General features: G+C 63.6%; 1 protein-coding gene across 3 annotated transcripts in view; it reads right to left on the bottom strand.

Moving 5' to 3' along the window:
• Window positions 1-4673: 4673 nt before the first annotated feature.
• Window positions 4674-20407, bottom strand: part of Rxra (retinoid X receptor alpha) — a 94797-nt gene continuing 79063 nt past the window's right edge. For all 3 annotated transcript variants that reach the window (XM_047524732.1, XM_047524731.1, XM_047524733.1), the window contains exons 5-10: window positions 20087-20256; window positions 16167-16296; window positions 12574-12706; window positions 10932-11023; window positions 9490-9595; window positions 4674-8352 (exon numbers count right to left, since the gene is read on the bottom strand). In XM_047524732.1, the coding sequence (XP_047380688.1) occupies window positions 8205-8352; window positions 9490-9595; window positions 10932-11023; window positions 12574-12706; window positions 16167-16296; window positions 20087-20256 (779 nt within the window). In that variant the 3' untranslated portion in view covers window positions 4674-8204. The remainder of the gene's footprint in view (window positions 8353-9489; window positions 9596-10931; window positions 11024-12573; window positions 12707-16166; window positions 16297-20086; window positions 20257-20407) is intronic.

The raw sequence follows: 20407 nt of genomic DNA, 5'->3' as shown, positions 1-20407 counted from the left end.
GTCCTGCCGACTCCGGCTCGGGAACGAGGGGGAGTTGCTGAAACGTTCACCAGTGGGTTTGTGAGTGGACGTGAGCTTTCAGACCAGGGGCACATGCCTTGGGGCAAAATTGCTGGAAGACCTTACACTCTGCGCAACTGGCCAAGCTGCCTTCCAGATGGCTGTCCCTAGCCTCCTGGAGGGGACGTGGGCATGGAGCTGAAGTGCAGGTCCTTTCTGAGCCCCCTACTGCCCTGGTGGGGATCTGGAGTCAGGATCGTCCCCACACAGGGCTCTCGCCAGGAATGGGAAGGAGAGGCCACAGGCATCTGCCTAGGACACACCACCCTCAGCTCAGGGGCTCACATCAACACCCCTCTGCCCAGCCTGGGCTCCGCCTCAGGTGCCACCCAGGCCTCGGGCAGCAGTCGCAGGCTCCCCGGGGCATGAGGTCCTCAGAGTCAGGCGTGGAGTCTGCTCTTGTCCAGAGGGCTGGCCTGGGGCAGAGGCCTACTTCTTGGGCCTGCTCTGCCTAGCCTGGGTCAGTAGCCCCCTTGGGCCCTGTTTCTAGCCTGGGCAGTGGGCTGTCCCCTGAGGTCACATTACTGCTCTCTCATCTCTGACAGGAGCTCAGGCTGTGGGACCCCAGGCCTTCAGGACACCTCGCTCACTGCTGCCCTCCCACACCTGACAGCAGGCCAGATCAGGGGAGCAGGCCACCCCTCCTGGCCTCGGCTCTGGGCCTGGGGGGCACCACCCACGACAGGCCGGGCCGCAGTGACAGCCGCCTGACTGGAATAGCTGGGGATGAAGGCCCGGCGCCAGCCAGTCGCCCCCAGACAGCTTCCTTTTCTTCACGGGGCCCGGGATCTGTCAGAGCAGCTTCTCTCAGTGGGTCCAGGCTGGCACTCGTCCCACCCTGCAGGGAGGGGGCCAGGAGGAGGGGCCTGGAGGTCCAGGGAGTCCGGCTGAGCTGCCCAGGAGTTCAGCCCTACAACTCCTTCCTGCCCTGGTGGGTAGCTGAGAGTTTCTTGGGGTGGGGCCCAGGCCAGATGGACAAAAAGATGGGGGGAGGGAAGAGGAAGGGAAGATGGTGGAAGGATGGAAGGGAGGAGGGAAGGAAGGAGGAAAGAGGGGGGAGGGGAGGGAGGGAGGAGGAAAGGAGGAGGAAGGGAAGATGGTGGAAAGGAGGGAGGGAGGAAAAAGATGGTGGAAGGAAGGAGGGAGGGAGGGAGGGAGGAAGGGAAGATGGTGGAAGGAAGGAAGGAGGGAGGGAGGGAGGGAGGAAAGGAGAAGGAACAGAAGATGGTGGAAAGAAGGAAGAAGGAAGGAAGAGGGAGGGAGGGAGGAAGGGAGGAGGAAGGGAAGATGGTGGAAGGAAGGAGGGCGGGAGGGAGGAAAGGAAGACGATGGAAGGAAGGAGGGAGGGAGGGAAGATGGTGGAAGGAAGGAAGGAAGGAGGGAGGGAGGGAAGATGGTGGAAGGAAGGAAGGAGGGAGGGAGGAAAGGAAGATGGAAGGAAGGAAGGAAGGAAGGAGGGAGGGAGGGAGGAAAGGAGGAGGAACAGAAGATGGTGGAAAGAAGGAAGGAGGGAGGGAGGGAAGGAGGAAGGGAAGATGGTGGAAGGAAGGAAGGAAGGAGGGAGGGAGGAAAGGAAGATGGTGTAAGGAAGGAAGGAAGGAGGGAGGGAGGAAAGGAGGAGGAACAGAAGATGGTGGAAAGAAGGAAGAAGGAAGGAAGAGGGAGGGAGGGAGGAAGGGAGGAGGAAGGGAAGATGGTGGAAGGAAGGAGGACGGGAGGGAGGAAAGGAAGACGATGGAAGGAAGGAGGGAGGGAGGGAGGAGAAAGGAAGGGAAGAGGGTGGATAGAAGGAAGGAAGAGAGGGAGGGAGGGAGGGAAGGAAGAAAGGAGGAGGAAGGTAGTGAATAGAAGGGAGGAAGGAAGAGGAGGGAGAGTGGGTTGGTGGATGGATGGATGACAGATGGATGGGTATATGGAAAGACAGAAGGATAGAAGAGGGGAGGAAGAAAGGATGAAGGGAGGGAGGGAGGGAAGAAGGGAAGGCAGGGTAGATGAGCAGATGGTGGATGGGGGAAGAAAGATGGCAGAGCACCAAGTCCCCCTCCAGGCCTTCCTCTCCTGGTGGGACCCCTATCCAGTTCCCACCTGTCCTTGGACCTGCAGGCTCTGTGGCTCACCACCAAGGGCACCACAGGGTCTCACCTTCTTTAGTCCCTCTCCCTGCGGCAAAGAGCATGGCACCTGCTCCAGGGCTCCGGGTCCACAGCTCTGACCTTTCCCAAGATGGATCCCCAGGCTGAATCCCCAAGGTTCCAGCCCCACCCCTGCCTCCCCCCACCCACCCAGCCCCTGCGTTAAGAGCCTCTTCACACTAAAAAGTATATGCAACCACTGGACCTTTGGTCACCCAGGTGGTGGGACTGTCCTCATTACAGAGATGGGGAAGCCGAGGCCCAGGGAGGACAGGACCCACCTGCGTCCCACCCTGCTGCCAGGCACAGTGGGCTGCACACCCAGCCTTCACCTGCTCCTCCTGGGGTCTTAGTGAAACACCCATGAAGATGCTCAGTTCCTGCCCGACCTGACCTCACCAGCAGGGCCACAGCTGGCCATCAGATTCTGCAAATCCCCCAGTGATTTTAATGTGCAGGAAGTCTGTGGACCCCGAGCCACCAAAAGAAACTAGCAGACCCCTGGGGAGAGGGGAACAGACTTGTCCCAGCACCTCCAGCAGGGGGCAGTGCAGCTTCACACTCGGGCTCCGGAGCGGAGCTGCAGGAAGGTCCTGAGGACCAGCACACTCTCCAGGTCCAGGGCAGTGGTGGGGTGGGGGCCGTGTCTGCGGGCCCGGGTGGGCAGTGAGGGATACGTGGTGGTCTGGTCCCATCTCAGCCTCGCCTCCAGGAAAAACTTCCCAGGGACTCTGCTGGGGGCTGAGACCCCTCCCCTGCTTCCTCCAGCCTCTGTGGCATGGGGAGGCAACCAGCACTGCTGGGCGGTGGACCGCGTAGGCTGAATGGCCCACCTCACCTTCACTCTGGGTCACAGGGAGCCCCCAGCAGCCTGGACACCCACTCCCACCCGCGGAGAAGGCTGGGACCCTTGGAGTCTTTAAGGGGCTGAGGGCTGAGGGCAGGGAAGGCCCCTCCCCTGACGCAGTCCCTGCTCTAGTCCCCTCCTGCCTGGACTTCCCTGACCACCTCTGGTCCCTCCTGAGTGCCACTGTCCTTGGTGTAGCAGGGCCCAGGCCCTCTGTCCTGGGCATCCACTGCCTACACCAGGTCCTCTGGGGGTTCATCCCCGTTCTTTCCTGGAAGCCCCACTCCCCAAGCACACCTTCCCCCCACTCTTCACTGATGAAAGAGCCCCTTCCCCTCGAGGCCCACACAGGGCCAGGCACACGAGTGCCCAGCAACACCCCACCCAAGGTCCTGCCTCCGCCCCCACCGAGGCCTGAGACCCCGCCCCACCCTGGCCTCCTGGTCACGAACCCCAGGCTTAGCCCGTCACCACCTGATTCTGCTGGTGAAACACTTATCAAGTCCAGCATCTCTGGTCCAGAGGGACTGCCCCGGGCAGGTGTTACCATGGCAACCCGGGGGAGCAGGGCGGCTGGAGGCCAGGTTTCCGTGCAACGCAGACAGAGGCAGCTGCTGGGGCTTCTGCTGGGTGATGCTCACACCCCTGGGGTCGCTGGTCATCTCCCACACTCCCTTCAGAGCCCCAGGCCAGGGCCCAGCCTGCCTGGCCTTGCTTGCCTCAGTGCTGCTGGCCCCCATCCCACCAGTTGTCACACGCCAGCACGGGGGCCGAAGTACCCCACCTCCTGTCTCCCCCGGAGAAGCAGCGGCCTGTTCTGCATCTTTGTCCCTTGTGCTCTCGCCCTAGTCCCCTGTAGGCGGGGGATGAGTATCCATGGAAGCCACGCCAAGACCCAGGAGGCATGGGGAGCCATCAGGATGGACGCAGTCTTGAACCCAAGACCGTCAGTGAGCATGTGCAAGGCAGGGCGAGGCCTCAGCCAGGCGACACCAGGTTCCTGGGTCTCTTCCAGACGGGGAGGGGCCCCATGTGTAGGAGTCTATCACAGGGAGCCGAGTGAGTGGGCAGGCTGGGGGGCTGATGGGGGCCCCTGGAGTTGGCAGCAGGACGGCAGCGAGTCCAGACGGCACGCCCTGTCTCGCAGTCTCGTCGGCACCCACCATTCAACTTCAGCTAGGAGCCCCAACCAAGGGCAACTTTGGGGGTTCAGTCATCCCCTCCACTCCCAGAAGGGGGAGTTGGTATGGGGTCCTCCTCCAGCTCCCCTCCTCCAGTTCCGTCAGTCCTCCAGGGTTGGCTCAAGTGAGCGTGTTTGCGCACGTGTTTGCAGGTGAGTGTGCAAAAGCATGTGTGCACAGAGGTAGTGACCTCAAGAAGCCCCAGCTCTTGGTGGCCAGCCCTTCTGCCCCACCCGAGAGCCACTCTGGCTCTGGGCACCAGACACGGTGCAGCCTGCCCACCACCAGGGCAGGACCAGGCTCCGGGAGGGTACCATCAGGAGGAGGGTACAGGAGAGGGCTGGGGACACCATCACCAAACCTGGGGCCCGTGTGGAGACAAAGGACGTTTGTCATGCGAGAGGACAGACGGTAAGACACCTAATTTATGCTGCGGCCCTCCACGTGAACCTCCTGCCCGCTCGGCCCGCATGAACAGGGGCTGGGCGGGACCAGCAAGCTGGCAGCGCACGGGCATATCCACACCCTGGTGCCCTGGGTGCCAAGGGTGGCGCCCTCCCCAGGCCTCCGGACAGGCTGTGCCATGCATCCAGGAGCATCAGAGCAGGGACACGGGGCGGAGAACTCAGGGAGCCTCATGTTCAAGACGCCTGGGCCCAACCCAGACGGGCAGAGGCAGGAGGGAGGGGACGCGCGGCCCCGACCCACAGGAAGCCCCGCAGAACAGACAGGACGGCAGAGGCGAGTTCTGAGACGCTCGGACTTTGTTTCTCCGCTCGCGCTTTGTCTCCATGTTTCTTTTCCACCATTCCAACACCACTGCCGGTGGAACCCCCGCATCTGCGACACCACGTTTCAGAGAACAGGGACGCAGGGAAGAACTTCACAGTCAGAGTCACGGGGAGGCCGCGCCAGGGACGGAGCCGGGTCACAGGTGGCTCCCAAGGGCAGGGGCTCCCCGGGACAGCAGCCCCGCGTCCCCGGAGGTCCCCACAGGTCCCCTCGCCCAGACCGCCAGGAGCAGAAACAGAACAGGCCCCGCCCCATCTTCCAGCATCCATGAGGGATAGAATTACATTTGTACAAAAATAGATTCTTTTACCTTTCCCGACGCGCTAGACACCCTCTATCTCTGCGGATGTGTGGCCCTCGCGAAGGCCTCAACACGTCCAGCTGAGGCAGCCAGACTGGGACGAGCGGACAGCTGCCCGGGGCATCTTAAAATAGATGCTCTCCCGCCTCGGGGGCTCACTGGGACCACCCACCCGGGTCCTCAGCACTTGCTCACAGGAAGCAAATTGACAGAACAGGGAGTCAATCAAAACCACACAGAGCTGGCCACCAGACGCGGCTCCTGCTGCCCGTGGCCCTCGCAGCCTCCGCACAGCACATCCAGGCTTGTGCCACACACTGCGTCCGTGGGCCAGGTCACGCGCCCCAGGTCCGTGATGGGGACAACGTCAGCTGATTACCCACTGGCACCTGGAGACCCCAGTGGGCGGGGGGCTCTGCACTGTCACCAGGTGCCAGCCCCGTGTCCCTGGGAGTGCTGACTTGGCAAACCAACGGTGTGGGGCCAGCTTCCCCCAGAGATCGCCTGCTTCCAGAGTGACGATGGCCGACACGTCCCTGGCAGACAGCTGGCTCTGTGGCTGTCCTTGCTTCCCAGCCGGTGCTCCGTCTGAATGTCCAAGCAGGAAGGTGACAGCAGAAGGGTGTGCCTGGGGTGGCCGGGAACCGCAGATGGGGCAGCCGTCACCCCGCCAGGCCACGGCAGGCACGGCACGGTGGCTAATGAGCTGATGTTAGTGCTATCTTTAGAAAATTAAAGATTGTCCCACCAAAATAATAATAATAATTACAAAAGTCAGCTTAACTGGGCCAGAATGGTAACACTACTAAAGGTCTGGTTGATGAACTCTGCCTCTCTCCTGGGCCACTTGCCGTTCCCACAAATCCCCTGCAAACAGCACTGTATGCACAGGATGTGACAGTGAGACTAAGAAGGGGACAGGAAGCCCCTGGGACAGTCTGAGATGGCAGGACAGTGGGCAAGGCTGCACAGGCCCCGGGGGCTGGGGGTTCTGGCTTCGGGAGGTGGCCTCAGTGCTTTACAGAGAGCTAGGCCCCCAAACAGAGAAGTCCCCAGGAAACCCCGTCCCAGGGCTTCCTCCCGGCAGCCACGACGTGCTCTGTGGGACCCCGAGGAGCAGCAGAGCACATGGCAGGGTGGCGTGAATGCTGGGCGCGCCAGAAGGCACAGAGCTGGGTGAGGAGCGGGACCAGCAGGGTCACACCCCCGCCTGTCCCCGCCACGTCCCAAAGGCTGCCAAGACTTCCCGATAAAGCCTGGAGGAGGAGCAGCCGGCCCTGCTACAAGCGTGAGGTTTGCCCAAGTGTGCCTGAGCGTCCACGCTGACGAGGGGGCACACACACAGAGCAAAGGGAAGATGCTTCTGGAATCTTTGATGGCCTCTGCCTCCCGCACAGGGACCACAACCTCTGCCCAAGTACCTCGGCTGGGGACCCCAGAAGGCAAGGAATGGACACACCCTTCCTGCCTTCCTGACAGAGGCCTAGAAATCAGCCTCTCCCAGTCCCTCCCTCCCCACCCAACTGACTCCTCCCCGCCAGGGGCACAGGCACCCCCTGCAGAGGTGGGGGAAACAGAGGCTGTGCCCCGGGACACCTCCCCAGCCCCCGGGGTCTGAGACGTGAGCATCACAGTACTGGGGCCCAGGGCTTACAGTGCAAAAGAGGCCAGTCCAACCTGAGAGCAGCCGCACCTGGGAGCCCCTCAGGGCGTGCGGGAGGGGGCCTGGCTGGGTGGGCTGGGCCCTCCGCCAGAGTGGGTATGAGATGGAGCCCCCAGTTAAGGTTCTGGGCGAATGCTGTCCACAGACATGGTGCTGGGGGCCCTGGCAAGGTCTGCAGAATCTTCCAGACAGAACCAGCCGGCCAGAGAAGGAATCCACACAGGGGCTCCACAGGGTGTCGGACGCTCCTGGGCACACTGCCCTGCCCACCCACACGGCTCTCTCATCCAGGAGTTCCTCTGGATCTCAGATGCCTCCTGCTTCCCTCTGAGGAAGCCAGGCAGCCTCTAGCCTCTCCTCCCTCAGGGAAGCCTCAGGATGGCCGCTGTCCTCACATGAAGCAGTAGAGCTACACGGGCACAGGATGGCCTCTGTGCGGCCCACAAGGTCACTAAGACGGTAATACAGCACCCTGCCTGGGACTGGGCCCACCTCGCAGACTGCAAGAGAAGATCTGGGGTAGGGGAGAGGCCAGGGCACGAGGGTCCGTCACCGTGGCTGAACGGGAACATAGGTGGGGAGAAGCTGAAACCAGCACGATGACAGAAGAAACCTGGAGGCCCCAACCTGTGGGGGTCAGCGGGTGTTCGGTGTCTCGGCCAAGCTGCAAATCATCTTTGGAAAACTGGCTGTTCACCGCCACTCCAATGCGGGGGCCCCGGGGCCCCTCCTGGCTCCCAGGGCAGGTGGGGTCTTCTGCAGTGAGATGCCAGCTGCCCCACCTGCCCTTCCTCCTGACGTGGGCAGCCCTCACAGCTGGCCAGGCTGCAGTACTCAGGGCACAGGACGGCTCACTCCACAAGGGGCACACGAGGGGCATTCCCAGAACCAGCAACACCAACCGACCAAAACGAGGCCCCTCCCAGCGCCTGCAGCTCTGGGCCCGAGGCTCCTGGGCCACAGCAGGGTGCCTGACGGAGCGGTGGAGAGGGGCTCAGGGTCTCACCAGATCTGGCCACCCTGGCGGCTGCCCTGGAAAAGCCACAGCCTGGGCCAGAGACAAGCAGTGCTAAGACGCTGAGCTGGCAAACATCTCGGGGCGGCAGTGACACACTGCGCCCACAGGTCCACGCAGGCCAGGCGGGGGAGGGCAGGGGCAGGGCCGGAGCCGGGCAGAGCAGCCGCGTCCCGGCGGGCCCGGCCAGGCGGCACGCGGGCTGGCACGGGCCTAGGTGGCCTGGTGCGGGGCCTCCAGCATCTCCATGAGGAAGGTGTCGATGGGCGTGTCCCCGATGAGCTTGAAGAAGAAGAGGTGCTCCAGACACTTGAGCCCGATGGAGCGCAGGGCCGGCAGGCGCAGCAGCAGCTTGGCGAACCTGCAGGAGACCGTGCGGGTGAGGAGGGCAGGGTGCTCAAGGACCCCGGGCGAGGGCCTGAAGGACCCGGCCACACCGCCAGGGCTGGCCTGCAGCAGTCAGGCATGGGGCCTGTTCTGTGGGCAGTGGGAGCCACAGCAGAACTTCAGGCCAGGGGAAAGCAGCAGATGAGCGTCTGCAGTGACAAGGATGCCTCTGCTGAGCAGCTGCACCCCAAGACACCGGCCTGTCCTGGGAAGGTGTGAGTGGCCCCCCAGGGGACCTGCCAGGTGCTTGGCAGGCAGGCCCCCAAGCCCCGCCCACCACACCCACACCAGCACAGGGCCGCCCTCCCAGGACAGCCCCGCGGAGGTAGGGCCAGCAGACACAAGGGGAGGGCGGCGTGGCTGCTGAGGCCCTGCCCACCCTGTGGAGTCTCCTGGGAAGGAATGTGGGGAAGGAAGAGGAAGAAGTCTCAGGGAGGAGGGACATGAGGGACAGCCACTGCAGGCTCCAGGGAGAGTAGAGAGGAGGGACAGGCCAGGGTAGTCCTAGGAGGTCCCTATCTTCCCAGGCCTCTCCACGTGGGCCCTGGAGGGGGTGCAGGGGGGCTCATTAATTATTAACAATGTTTTTATTTCCGGGGAGGAAGCCCTGGATCCTCATTTAAAGGCACAAACGCAGCCTGGAGTCTGGAGCCCGGCCAGAGAACAAGCTGTGTTCTGCTGAGCTGGCGAGATGGGTCCAGGCAGGAAGCCAGGGAAAACAAGCTGCTGCCACCCCTCCCGTCTTCATCCTCGGGAAGTCTTGCCTTAAACCAAACCAGATGAGGGTTGAGCAGGCGGCGCTGGACACCGTTAACTGTGTGCGCGCCAGCTGGCGGGGTGGGCTGGCGCTATGGCTGCCCTGCCTCATGGCCCCCGACACCGGCCTGCAGGTTGGGGGGGCAGGAGGCACCTTCAGAGCAGGGCAGGAAGGGGCAATGCACACGTCCAAGAGCGCCCACTCCTGCCCCTGCTGCGCGCCAGCACCGTGGGCTCAGAAACGAGGGAAGACCTGAGTCCTCCGGCCCCGGGGGGGGGGGGGAGTCCAGCCGAGTCCAGCATGGCCCTGCTGCGCCTCTGCTGGGCACAGGCTGTCTGGGGCGGGCGGCCTCACCTGCCCGGCTGCTCGGGGTACTTGTGCTTGCAGTAAGCCTCCAGGGACGCGTACACCTTCTCCCTCAGCGCCTCCACCTCCGCTGGGTTCGAGAGCCCCTTGGAGTCTGCAGGGAGAAGCAGCCTCGGGTCAGACCCCTCAGCTGGGTGGACTGCCCCAGAATCCACCCGTGGACAGCCCCTGGGGTTGTCTCCCAGCCACCCCACACTCGGGCAGAGCAGTGTGCAGGTGCATTTGGATGTGGCCACTCCAGGGTCAAGTTACAAGACCACTGGCCAGTCCCTTGACCTCCAAGTTTCCCCATCTGTACCATGAGCATCTGCTCCCTGGTTGCCACAGTAACTGGAAGAGGCTATGAATGCCTTCATTGCACCGGGGTCAGAGCCCCACAGACTCGACAGAAGCCACATAGCCTCCCAGAGGTCTACCCCAGCAGCCCTTCCTGAGAGCCTGGGATGACAGTCCGGAGCTCAGGCCCTGGGGACCAGTGCCCAGGCTGCAGAGATGGCATACCCTTGGTCGCCAAAACCACAGGGCACGGCTGACCGGGTGCTAACACTGCTGGACTAGCACCACCCTGAGCTAGAGGCACGGCTCAGGTCTGTGGGCTGGCAGGGGTCAGGGCCAGGAGCGCCCGAGGGGCCAGGCCTCACAGTCCCCATTGTGCAGGGGGCTCCCCTACAGCAGCACCACGCCTGCTCCCTCCACATCCTGCCACCACCCCAGAGAGGGGCAGCTTCCCCACAGAAACCCTCCGCCCCTCCTTAGCCCGCAGGGTGTGGCTTGGGCAAGACCTCCAAGACCCCACCAGCCCCGCCCTCCGCCCTGCAATCACTGGCCCCTGGCCCTCACCCCAGGCTGACCCTCACCCCAGGAGCAGTACCCTGCACACTGGGCCATGCTGTATGCCAGCCATCAGATGGCAGTGGCTGAGTGGCACTTTCCACTGAACCCCCAGCTTTCTGAGAGGTCCAGCCTGCTGCTGCCCTGCTGCACCCCCAACGGCACAGTGCTATGCCCAGGGGTGATGGACAGCACCTTGGGACCTCTGCAGTGGGGACTCCAGAGGTTGGAGGAGGGGCCTGCCCCACCTTGCTCCATCCCAACCCAATGGCCATGGCCCCAGAAACTTCTGCCTTGGACCTGAAGCTGGGGATGCTGGCGACCCCAGGACAGCAGGCCGGCGTGCTGGTCAACACCAACCAGGACATGTCAGCCAACCTCTGCTTGAGCTGAGGATGCCAGTGCAGGACAGCAAGGCGCCTCAGCAGGAGTCCAGAGGCCCAGCTGGAGCCCAGTGACGTGCTGTCTCTGGGCCTGAATAGAGAGGCTGTGGCAAACTGCATGAGACCCAGGTCACCCTCGCAAGCAGCGGCCAGCGGCACAGTGCACTCTGTAGGGCGGAGGCCGCAGGCTGGGTCTGGGCCTCCAGGAGGGCGTACCGGGGTTGAAGAGGACGATGGCCCGCAGGCAGCCCAGCTCGGTCTTGTCCATCTGCATGTCACGCATCTTGGACACCAGCTCTGTCAGCACCCTGCGGTCGGAGGCAGATTCCAAGGTGGGAGTCAGACACCTCTGGCCAGCATCCCTGCCCAGGCACCCCTAAGGGACTCTGGGAAGCCTGGTGTGGCCCAGGACAGCTGCGATGAGCCATGCCGGTGGGGAGTGGCCCCGATAGCCCATGGGAAGGACATGTAACTGAGCACTGGCATCCCACACACAGGGCATGGCCCTCCCAGAGGTCTACCCACTACCCAGGCTGTTCCTGGGATTTCACATGGGGAACTTGGGCACTAAGGAGGGGACTCATGACCTCCGAGTCCAGGTGATCCGTGACCTGCATGTGGGGGACAGGGCCCCTGCCACACCAGCCCATCTGGACCTGCCCCTGCCCTGCTCAGCTGCAAAGACCTGGCCACAGTACTTTCTTTAGCCCACAAAAGACCTCCCACAAGGACGTGGCCCTCCTCAGTAAGGAGCCACGGGGAAGGAAGGAGCCACGGGGGAGGGAGGAGCCACGGGGGAGGGAGGAGCCACAGGAAGAGGCGCCACAGAGGAGGGAGAAGCCATGGGAAGGAGGAGCCACGGGGGAGGGACAAGTCACAGGAAGGATCACAGGGGAGGGAGGAGCCATGGGGAGGAGAAGCCACAGGAGAGAGAGGAGCCATGAGGAGGAGCCACAGGGGAGAGACGAGCCATGGAAAGGAGGAGCCACAGGGGAGGGAGGAGCCATGGAGAGGAGGAGCCACAGGGAAGGCAGGAGTCCTGCAGCAGAGCCTTACGTAGCATGTAGACCAGGGTGAGCACAAGCCCTCTGTGCCTGCCACTCCCAGGCCCGTGGCTGCTTGTGCACTCTCCCTGAACCATTCCAGGGGCAGAGCAGCCCAGCGGCTGGGAGAGTGGTTCACTCGCCTCTGACCCCAGGGCTCTGACAGGCTGCCCAGGCCCTCCCCACCTGCCCTGGCCTGCTCCCCCAGGATCTGACGCTGACCCAGGCCCCCAGACTGCCTGGGCCTGGCACCGGCCTCTGGGCCCACAGACGGGCATGGCTGGAGCAGGGCCTGGCAGCATCAACGGGCCCAGCGTTTCACAAGAGTGACCAGATGAAGCCCACCCATCCTGCGGAGGGGCAGCCCTCCAACCAGTGCTGCCTGCATGTGTCTGCCGAGCTAGCCGGGGCTCGTGCAGAGGCGTGACCGCATGCCCCGGGGGCCGTGAGGAGCAGCGGCTTGGCACAACTGCACCGTGCTGGGCGATGGGTGGGGCCGCAAGCCGCGCCCGACCACAGCGGCCTCACCGTCGCAGCACCGTCCGTGATGCACCAAACTCAGTGACGCTTTCACTGACCGCATAGATGACAGCACCTGCTTTCCTTACAAGTGCCACTCTCCCCTCACAGGTGAGGACACAGGACGAAAAAGAAGAACAGAAACCTCAGGGGTGGCCATCAGTCATCCCAGACGCCAGACTGACCCAGGACCCCACCCCCTGCACTGGCCTGTGTCTCTGACCCTCCTAAGCAGAAGTGGTGCCAAGGTGGGCCCAGAGGGGGGCTGAGGTGGCCAGGCTCCGCACCCACCCCACCTGTCAAAGATGGCGCCCACCCCTGCGCTGTGGGCACTGTTCCTGTGGACGTGCAGCCCAGTGGCCAGCAGAATCCCGTCCTTCACAGCTATGGAGCGGTGGGAGAAGGAGGCAATGAGCAGCTCATTCCAGCCTGTGGGAGGAAGCACACAGTCAGGGCCGACTCGAGGCCCACTGGCCCCACCCTGTCCCTAGCCCCAGGGCAGACCCCAAAGACAGCACATCACAGACCACACTTTCTAAACCCAAGCCAGGGTTCCCAAAGCAGACTCCATGGAACTCTAACTCCATGAAGTGCTCTGCAGAAAAGAGGCTCCTGGGCACCTGAGTCTGGGAAACGCCCCTCCTCTTCTGTGCATACCGACAAGGTAAAGGCCCTGAGAAGCCCTGCATCAAGCACCTGCCTTAGCAAATGCAGGAGCCTCCTGCACATGGAGGATGCCCGTGCCTCAGAAGTGGGAGAGCTCCCAAGGACTCCTCTGGGACAAACAGGGAATGGCTGCCACCAGCTCTTGGGGACCAAGGGGTGCCACATGCATTGCCAGAAAAGAATCAAACATTAAAGGGAAACCCGGCTCCTTAGAGCCACAAGCCCGGCTCGATGCTATCCTGACACCAAGTTCCAGTACCAAGCAAACACAGCGGGCATCAGGCAGAGGGCGTGTGGGAGACACTTAAAGATGATTTCGTGACAAGACGTTTTGTGGCACCTGTAAGTTGCGACTTAACGGCTTTAAAACCAGTGACTGTCCACAGAGACACCTGGTGGTCAAAAGACTCTGGGCCCCATGCTGACCTATCCTGTGGTCTGTCCCACCGCATCCTGACTGCACTCCTAGGACGCAGTCACCGGCCCGCTTTGTAGAGGGCAAGCTGCGCGGCAGGCAACAGGGACCTGCCTGGGAGGTGTGCTTCCACAGGCCATGCTGCCCCTCCCGGAAGGGCCTGACCCTCCACTGAGGGCTCCTGGACCCTTGCCTGCAGGGGCCCCTTGTGGGGACTCGGAGGTAAGCCCCACCCCGACCCCCATTTCACAACTCCACGCTTGAGGCCAGAGGGAGTCCCTGCTGACCAGATGACCTGAGGCCCTAACCCCAGGATGCCCCCAGCCCAGGTGACAGGGGCCCACCAATGGGGAGAATGAATGGCAGGCAGGGCCAGCTGCAGGCACTGGCCAACGCGCCCGGCACAGACAGCGGGTGGTGACCTGGGCAGCCGTGCTGGAGCACCATCACAGCTGTGCGGGGTGGCACCTGCCCGCCTGTCTACACATCCCCAGGCCCAGCCAGGTGTTGGGAGGCAGCCCGTCGAAACGAGGAACGAGAAAGATGGGGCCTGTGGTCAAGTGTGGGAAATGGACACACCCTGGACCAGGAGCTCTAAGTCACAGCCACTTGTTCCCTGTAGGCCTGCCCCAGGGTGAGGATGGGTCAGGACCAACCAGGCCAGAGGTACGAAGTGGCAGGCTGATCCCTCCTGCCAGGAGAGCCAGACCCTCCTTGCTCCAGCCCACCCCCCACCAGAGGAGGCTCCCGGGCAGCGGGCCCCTCTGCGACCGGCCGGAGTGGGAATGAAGTCTTGGAAGTCTCAGAACGCCACACAGGGCGTGGGCCCAGAGGAAGCGGGAGGTAGGACAGGAACCTGGAAGCCCTGTGGCCCTCGCCCGCCCCGTCCACGGCTTGGCACTTTTGTGCAGGAGCTGAGATCGCCCCACGCTGATTCTCAAGGTCTCCTGGGCAGTGGGAGCGGAAGCGGGCGCCTGTCAGGACACAGCCCACCCCTGGAGCAGTGGACACGCTAATGAAGTCAGTGCTGACCAAGGCAGGACTGCCATCTCCTCCAGGTCAACCACCCACCCTCAGGACAGTGGCAACCCCACCGGAATCCAATACCACGGACTGAAACCCACACCAACCAGATCCAGCACCGGCTAGCCTGGGCTTTGAACCCCACTGGCTCCAGCTGGCCAGGTCCCATACTCAGGGCTGTTTCAGGACCCCAAGGGTCATCTGGTGGTACAGCAGGGCCCCGAGTGCCACCCACTCTGCTTGATGGGCATGACATTGCCATCTCCACAAGGGACACTCAAGGAAGCCACAGTGGCTCAGCAGAGTCAGACCCTGGAGAGCAGCAGAGCTGCACTCATGCCCAGGAGGCCCAGCTCCGGCCCAGGGCTCAGTCACCCCACCAGGTGCCTCAAAGCCAGTGGCATGTTGAAGCAGGGACAGACTGAGCTTCACCTGGCAGCCAGAGGCGGGTCAGCAAGGAACCTCAGTGGGGTGAGGCTGGGGGACGAGGGCAGGGAGACCCATCCGGAGGCAAGGCACTGTAAAGATCTCCTAGGAAGAGGCCAAGAGGAGCAGCGTTCTCACCCTGGGGACATCCTGGGGACTTGGGCAACCCAGGTCCTGGGCTGAGGAAAGGGCTACACAGGTCCCAGTGCCTGCCTGCTGGAGGTGGGCATCCACGGAGGGGGCACACTGAGGGCCAGCACGCTGTGGACAGCCTTGCCCACAGCCATCAGTGGCCAGCACCCCCAACATCCCATTCTGCCACACGCGGGCCTCACGTCTGCCCACCAAACAAAGAGCTGCAGGTCCAAAGAAGAAACCAGCTCTGTGCCAGCGAGGCCAGACCACCTCCTCTCTACAGGGACCCCACCTGGCCACTGAGCACTTCCAAGGACCTCTGGGTCAGATGGACTCTGAAGCCAGAGAGCTCAGGGCTCTGAGAGCTGGGGAGATGGGAGAAGCCCTGAAAGTGAGGGCACGGGTGGGGGTGGACCTGACCTTGGTAGGGAGAACGCTCACCAAACCTCCAAGAGATCTGCACCCACCAAGGTGGCCCCAAGTGTGATCAGGGGCCTGAGATGGACTCATCTGGACGGTCTGATAGCACGGGGGTCCTTCCAAGAGGGAGGTGGGGGTCAGGGCCTGTGCAATTCTGGCCCTGATTGGGTTATTTCCAGAACATTCCGTGCTTCACGGGTAGCCATCTTTGTTTGCATTTTTCTTCACTTTCACCAGAGAACCACCTTAAAATGGCCAAGGCCCTTCAGGCTGGGGCTGGTGACAGTGCCCTCTGGGGGGCAGCAGGCATCCTGAAGCTCAGGCCCCAGGACAGCAGGACCCATGGGGACTCGGGGAGTCATCAACACCACATGGGGACTCGGGGAGTCATCCACACCACATGGGCGGGTGGGCACTGCACACGGCCCCTTCTTCATTGCAGGAACCTGGGCTCCCTGCTGGCCACTGGGGAGCCTGCCTCTGGTCACCACACCCTTTGCAGAGGAGGACACAGCCCCAGGTGGCCTGCCGATCTGCTCCCACGGCCAGCCTGACCCAGACCCCAGTGGCGCTCTGCACCCATTCCAGCTGCCAGTGTTGCCCGGCCCTGGAGTGGACAAGGCCCCAGGAAGCGAGAGAGGTCTGGTGGGCAGCTCCCTGGGAAGGCGCTGAGACCCCATGTCACACGCCCCTCAGGTGGGAGGGAGGGCAGCGAGCCCCAGGCCTCTCCCTGCAGTCCCGAGCACTGACAGGCCTGCCTGCCGCTGTGCCACCTCCCGCCCAGCCCGTCAGGCCTGGCCTCACCTGCCCGCAGCAGGATGACCTGGTCGTCCAGGGGCAGCTCGGAGAAGTGCGGGATCCTCTTGGCCCACTCCACCAGGGTGAACAGCTGCTTGTCTGCTGCCTGGCAGATGTTGGTGACGGGGTCGTTGGGCTGTGAGGAGGAAGGTCACGGCGTTCAGGCCCACGCTCGCGTGTGGACAGACCCAGCCCTGCAGCTGACTCAGCAATGGCCCCCGAGAAGCCCGGGTGCCAACCTCCCAGAGAACCGTGAAAGCAACCACCCCGGAAAGGGACTGCCAAGGGGGTCACGTCCAGGTCCCGGGACAGGAAAGGACCCTAGGTTATTGGGACAGGCCCAATGTCACAAGAATCCTTAGGGGAGGCTGGAGGGTCGAAGGCAGAGCAGGCCCGAGAGGATGGAAACAGGTCAGGAGAGGAGGAACCCCTGACTTGAAATAGGGTCACGGGGCATGGCGGCCCCCAGGTACCGCCCCGCCGACTCCCTGACGTGCCCAGTGAGCCCGACTCTGGGTTTCCGAGCTCAGGAGTGTGGCCTGCTGAAACCCGTGCTGTTCTAAGCTACTGCGTCTGTGGTGATTCGTCACCACACGGCCTGCAGGAGCGATGCGTCCCTCCCTGGCCGCAGGAAGGCGCTAGGTGAGGAGGAAAGAGGCTAAGGGGCAGGTCACAAAGTGACAGTGTTGCAGCTGGGGTGGGCCAGCCCCTCACTGTGGCCGTGGTGACCCGGAAGTCCAGGGCTACCAGACACAGGTGGAAGCTGGGGTGGACACTGCCTTAGCCGAGACACCAGGCCCAGGCAGAAGTCAGAAGCCAGTAGATGCCTTCCAAGAGTTCTGGCCAGGAGGGGTCACGGGTTCTATGGGGAGAGCGGGGAGGGAGCCAAGGCCCCGGGTCACGTGCTGCAGGACAGAACCCTTGGTGGGGAGGGGGCCTTCCTCCAGAGCGGCGGCGGCCGGGGCACTGGGCAGGAGGGAACACCTTTGGGCGGGCTCCCTGGGCAGAGACCGTCTGCTCTGCAGATGTGCTAAATAGCCAGTCGCCCATAAGGGGCCACTAAGGGCTCAAGTGGGAAAGCCCTGACCAATCACCTGGAGGCCGTGGGGCCAGGTGGGGCTGGGGTGTGCAGAGGTCCAGGGGGGAGAGGCATTGCAGGGGCTCCCTGGACCCAGCTTCAGGGAGAGGGACCCCCAGCCACAGGACCTGCCCACAGCCGCACATGTGGCCCCTCGCTCGCTCCCTCGGGGACCCTCAGCAAGCCCAGTGACCAGAACCCCAGTGCTCACTGGGTGCCAGGCCCTTGCCCAGCACCCCAGGCCTGCAGCACCCAGCTTCTGCCCCTCAGCCTCGGCCTCCCGTCCTGTCCCACGGCTGGACAATAGTCCTCCCCCGTCCATCTGCTGCAGGTCAGCCCAAGAGGTCGATGCAGGCGTGGTGGAGAGGAGGCCCCAGGCGGGCAGGCTGAATCGCAGGAGCCAGGGAACTGAAAGACCGCAGCAGACGGCCCTGCTCGGAAGCCTTACCCAGAGAACCGGCCTCGGCCTGGCTGACGGACGGCCGCCCCTCGGAAGCTCTCCTGGAGCCCGGGTGGCAGACTGTCTCCAGGAAGAGGAGGAGCAGCTGGCAGTGGCTGGGCCTTTGCAGGAGTGGCACACGTGGGGCTGGGGAGCAGATGGCGGGAGGAGGGGAGGCTCTGGCTGGGGTCCCAGCAGGGCCAGGCCCAGAGGGGGTCTCTGGGAGGGGAAGGGGCTGTGAGGGCTTCTGGCTCCATCCTGCTCCGTCTCGCTGTGTGGCTCAGGCCAGGGCTTCACCCCTGAGCCGGATTCAACAGCAGACATCTAACAAGCTGCCACTCCCAGCCACGAGGAAACGCCGGGACCACCCTGGCCCGGCCGCCCAGGGGCAGCGCCAGCTGCCAAGCCGAGGCAGGCGAGGCCCCTCCCTGGGCCCACTGGCCCTCCTGGCCAGGAGCGCCCAAGCCAGTGCACAAAGGGCCTCCAGCGTGAGGTCGGACACAGAGGCTGGGCGGGAACAGGTGGGGCTGGGGCTCCTTCACGGGATGGGAGCCCAGTCCTGAGCAGCCCTGGCCCGTGTGGCTCCAAGCACCAACGTCACGGAAGAGCGACCGCAGCGGGCCCTCTCCTTACTTGGGGACCTTGTCAGCCCCCCACCTCTTCAGTTTCTGCTCCGTCTGGAGCCCTCCCACCTGCCCGCCCCGCCTCTCCTCCCAGTGCAGAAGGGGCGTGGGCACAGGACCCCAAACCAGACAGGACTGTCAAGGGTCAGAGCAGGGTGAGGACAGCTCCAGGGGCCATTCCTGGAAGGAAGGAGTCCCAGCCATGGACAGCCTGAGGGCCTGGGGCACTGGGAGCCCCACCAGAGAGGGCAGTGCTCAGGGACCTGGCCAGGAGAGCCGGCACACTTAGGCTGGGGGCAGGGCAGCATGGCTGTCCCCAGCCACACTGGGCAGAAGGCATGGCCTGTGCTTCACCCCGTGGCATCGACTCACTATGTGGTCACCAAGGGCCAGGACCGTGAAGGGGGGATGGGCACACTGAGCCCCTGAACAGCAGCTGGTCTCAGGCAGGACACTGATGAGAGCTTGGGCAGGGACCCCCTCAGAAAGGACACCTCAGCTGAGACTGCAGCAGCGGGAGTCAGAGGGCAGGCAGAGGGAGTAGCTGGTATAAAGATCCTGGGGCAGAAAGGAGTAAGCGCCAATAGGCGCAACCAGCACACAGGGGAAAGAATTGTGAGCCCAGGGGAGGGCAAGAGGTCAGGATGACCTTGACCTGCCTGGACTAGGGCTCTGGCTGGCCTCAGGGCTCTGGCCCCAGCCCTCAACCCAACACAGACCCAGATGATGTCTAGATACCAAGCTGACCATGTGCCTGTGGCAGATGCAGGACCCCAGGCCCAAGGTGAGGTAAAGCTGAGGAGAGTGCTAGTCCCTTACACGGATTCACCGATCAGAACCACCCCACCAACCGGGGGCACAGCTGGGCCACGTCCTCGGGATCCCGTGACAAATGGGAACCCTCACCCATGTGAGCTCATCGAGGACCAACTGTGCCCAAAGCGAAGCAGGTCCTGTGCCCCAGGAGGGGAGGGGCAGAGAAAGTTCCTGCTGTGATGCCTGGCACAGGCCACAGCGGGAGGCCAGGCCCACGTTACAGGCAGGGCCACCCAAGAGCAGGAGAGGCTATTTCAAGTGAGGCCAGGAGGAACAATGTAGAGGCCAGAGGGTCTGAAGCCAAGGTCCTGGGCACAGCCAGGGACCACCCAGAGAGCCTCAGCAGAGGCCATGGCCCTCCCGTCCTCACCTGGAGGCTGTAGGGACAGGGGGCAGGGTGGTCCAGAAAGGCAGGGAAGACCACTCCTACAGCAGTCAGCAGGAAGACAAGCAGCTGAGGGCCGCGAGCCGCCCTCTGCGATGACAGCCGTCACAGTCACCTCTGGCTGCCAGTCCCCTTTGCTGGCACATCAGCCCCTCCTGCCAGCCGACAGGGGGTAGAAAGTTCAGGGAAGTCCCTCGCCCAGGGCCACGCAGCAGCAGGCAGAGCCAGCCTCAGAGCCTACCTCTCTCTTTGGAGCTTCTCTCCTGGGCTCAGCTCCTCATGCCTTCTCAGGGGGACATGGGGCAGTGACCCTCAGGTAGGGACAGCCCCTAACCCAGAGAGGCCAAACCCTATAGTGAGCCCCAGATCCAGGCCCCTCAGAGGTGGCCAGGGGTGCAGGGCGTGGCTGCAGGGCTGGAGCTGTCTCCGGGCCTGGTCCCTGCCCCACTCAGGATCCAGACGGGGAAGGGCCAAGGAGCTCACAGGTCACCAGCCGGCCAGAGGTCACACAGGTGGATGAGGGTCAGTAAGTGAGCCACCACAGGAAATGGGGACCACTGCCCTCCCTGCAGGGCTGACACCCACCGAGCTGGGGTTCAGGCCCATGTTCGCCTCCACGTAGGTCTCGGTCTTGGGCTCAACAGCCAGCTCAGCTTCCAGAATCTTCTCCACCGGCATGTCCTCGTTGGCGCTGCTGGTTGACTCCACCTCGTTCTCGTTCCGATCCTTGCCCCGCTGCCGCTCCTCCTGCACAGCTGCAATGGGACGGTGCTGTCACTGCTGTCCCCCGGCCAAGCCAGCGCCTCCCAGGACCTGCTGTGGCCAGGGCCAGGCCAGCCGACTCAGAGCCAGCATGCTGACACCAGCGGGCCCCGGGCCAGGTGAGGGGGACACGCTCACAGCTGG

The sequence above is a fragment of the Sciurus carolinensis genome, chromosome 14, assembly GCF_902686445.1.
Source record: "Sciurus carolinensis chromosome 14, mSciCar1.2, whole genome shotgun sequence".
Taxonomy (NCBI): domain Eukaryota; kingdom Metazoa; phylum Chordata; class Mammalia; order Rodentia; family Sciuridae; genus Sciurus; species Sciurus carolinensis.
The sequence above is the reverse complement of the archived record's forward strand: the minus strand, read 5'-3'. Positions and strand labels throughout refer to the sequence as shown.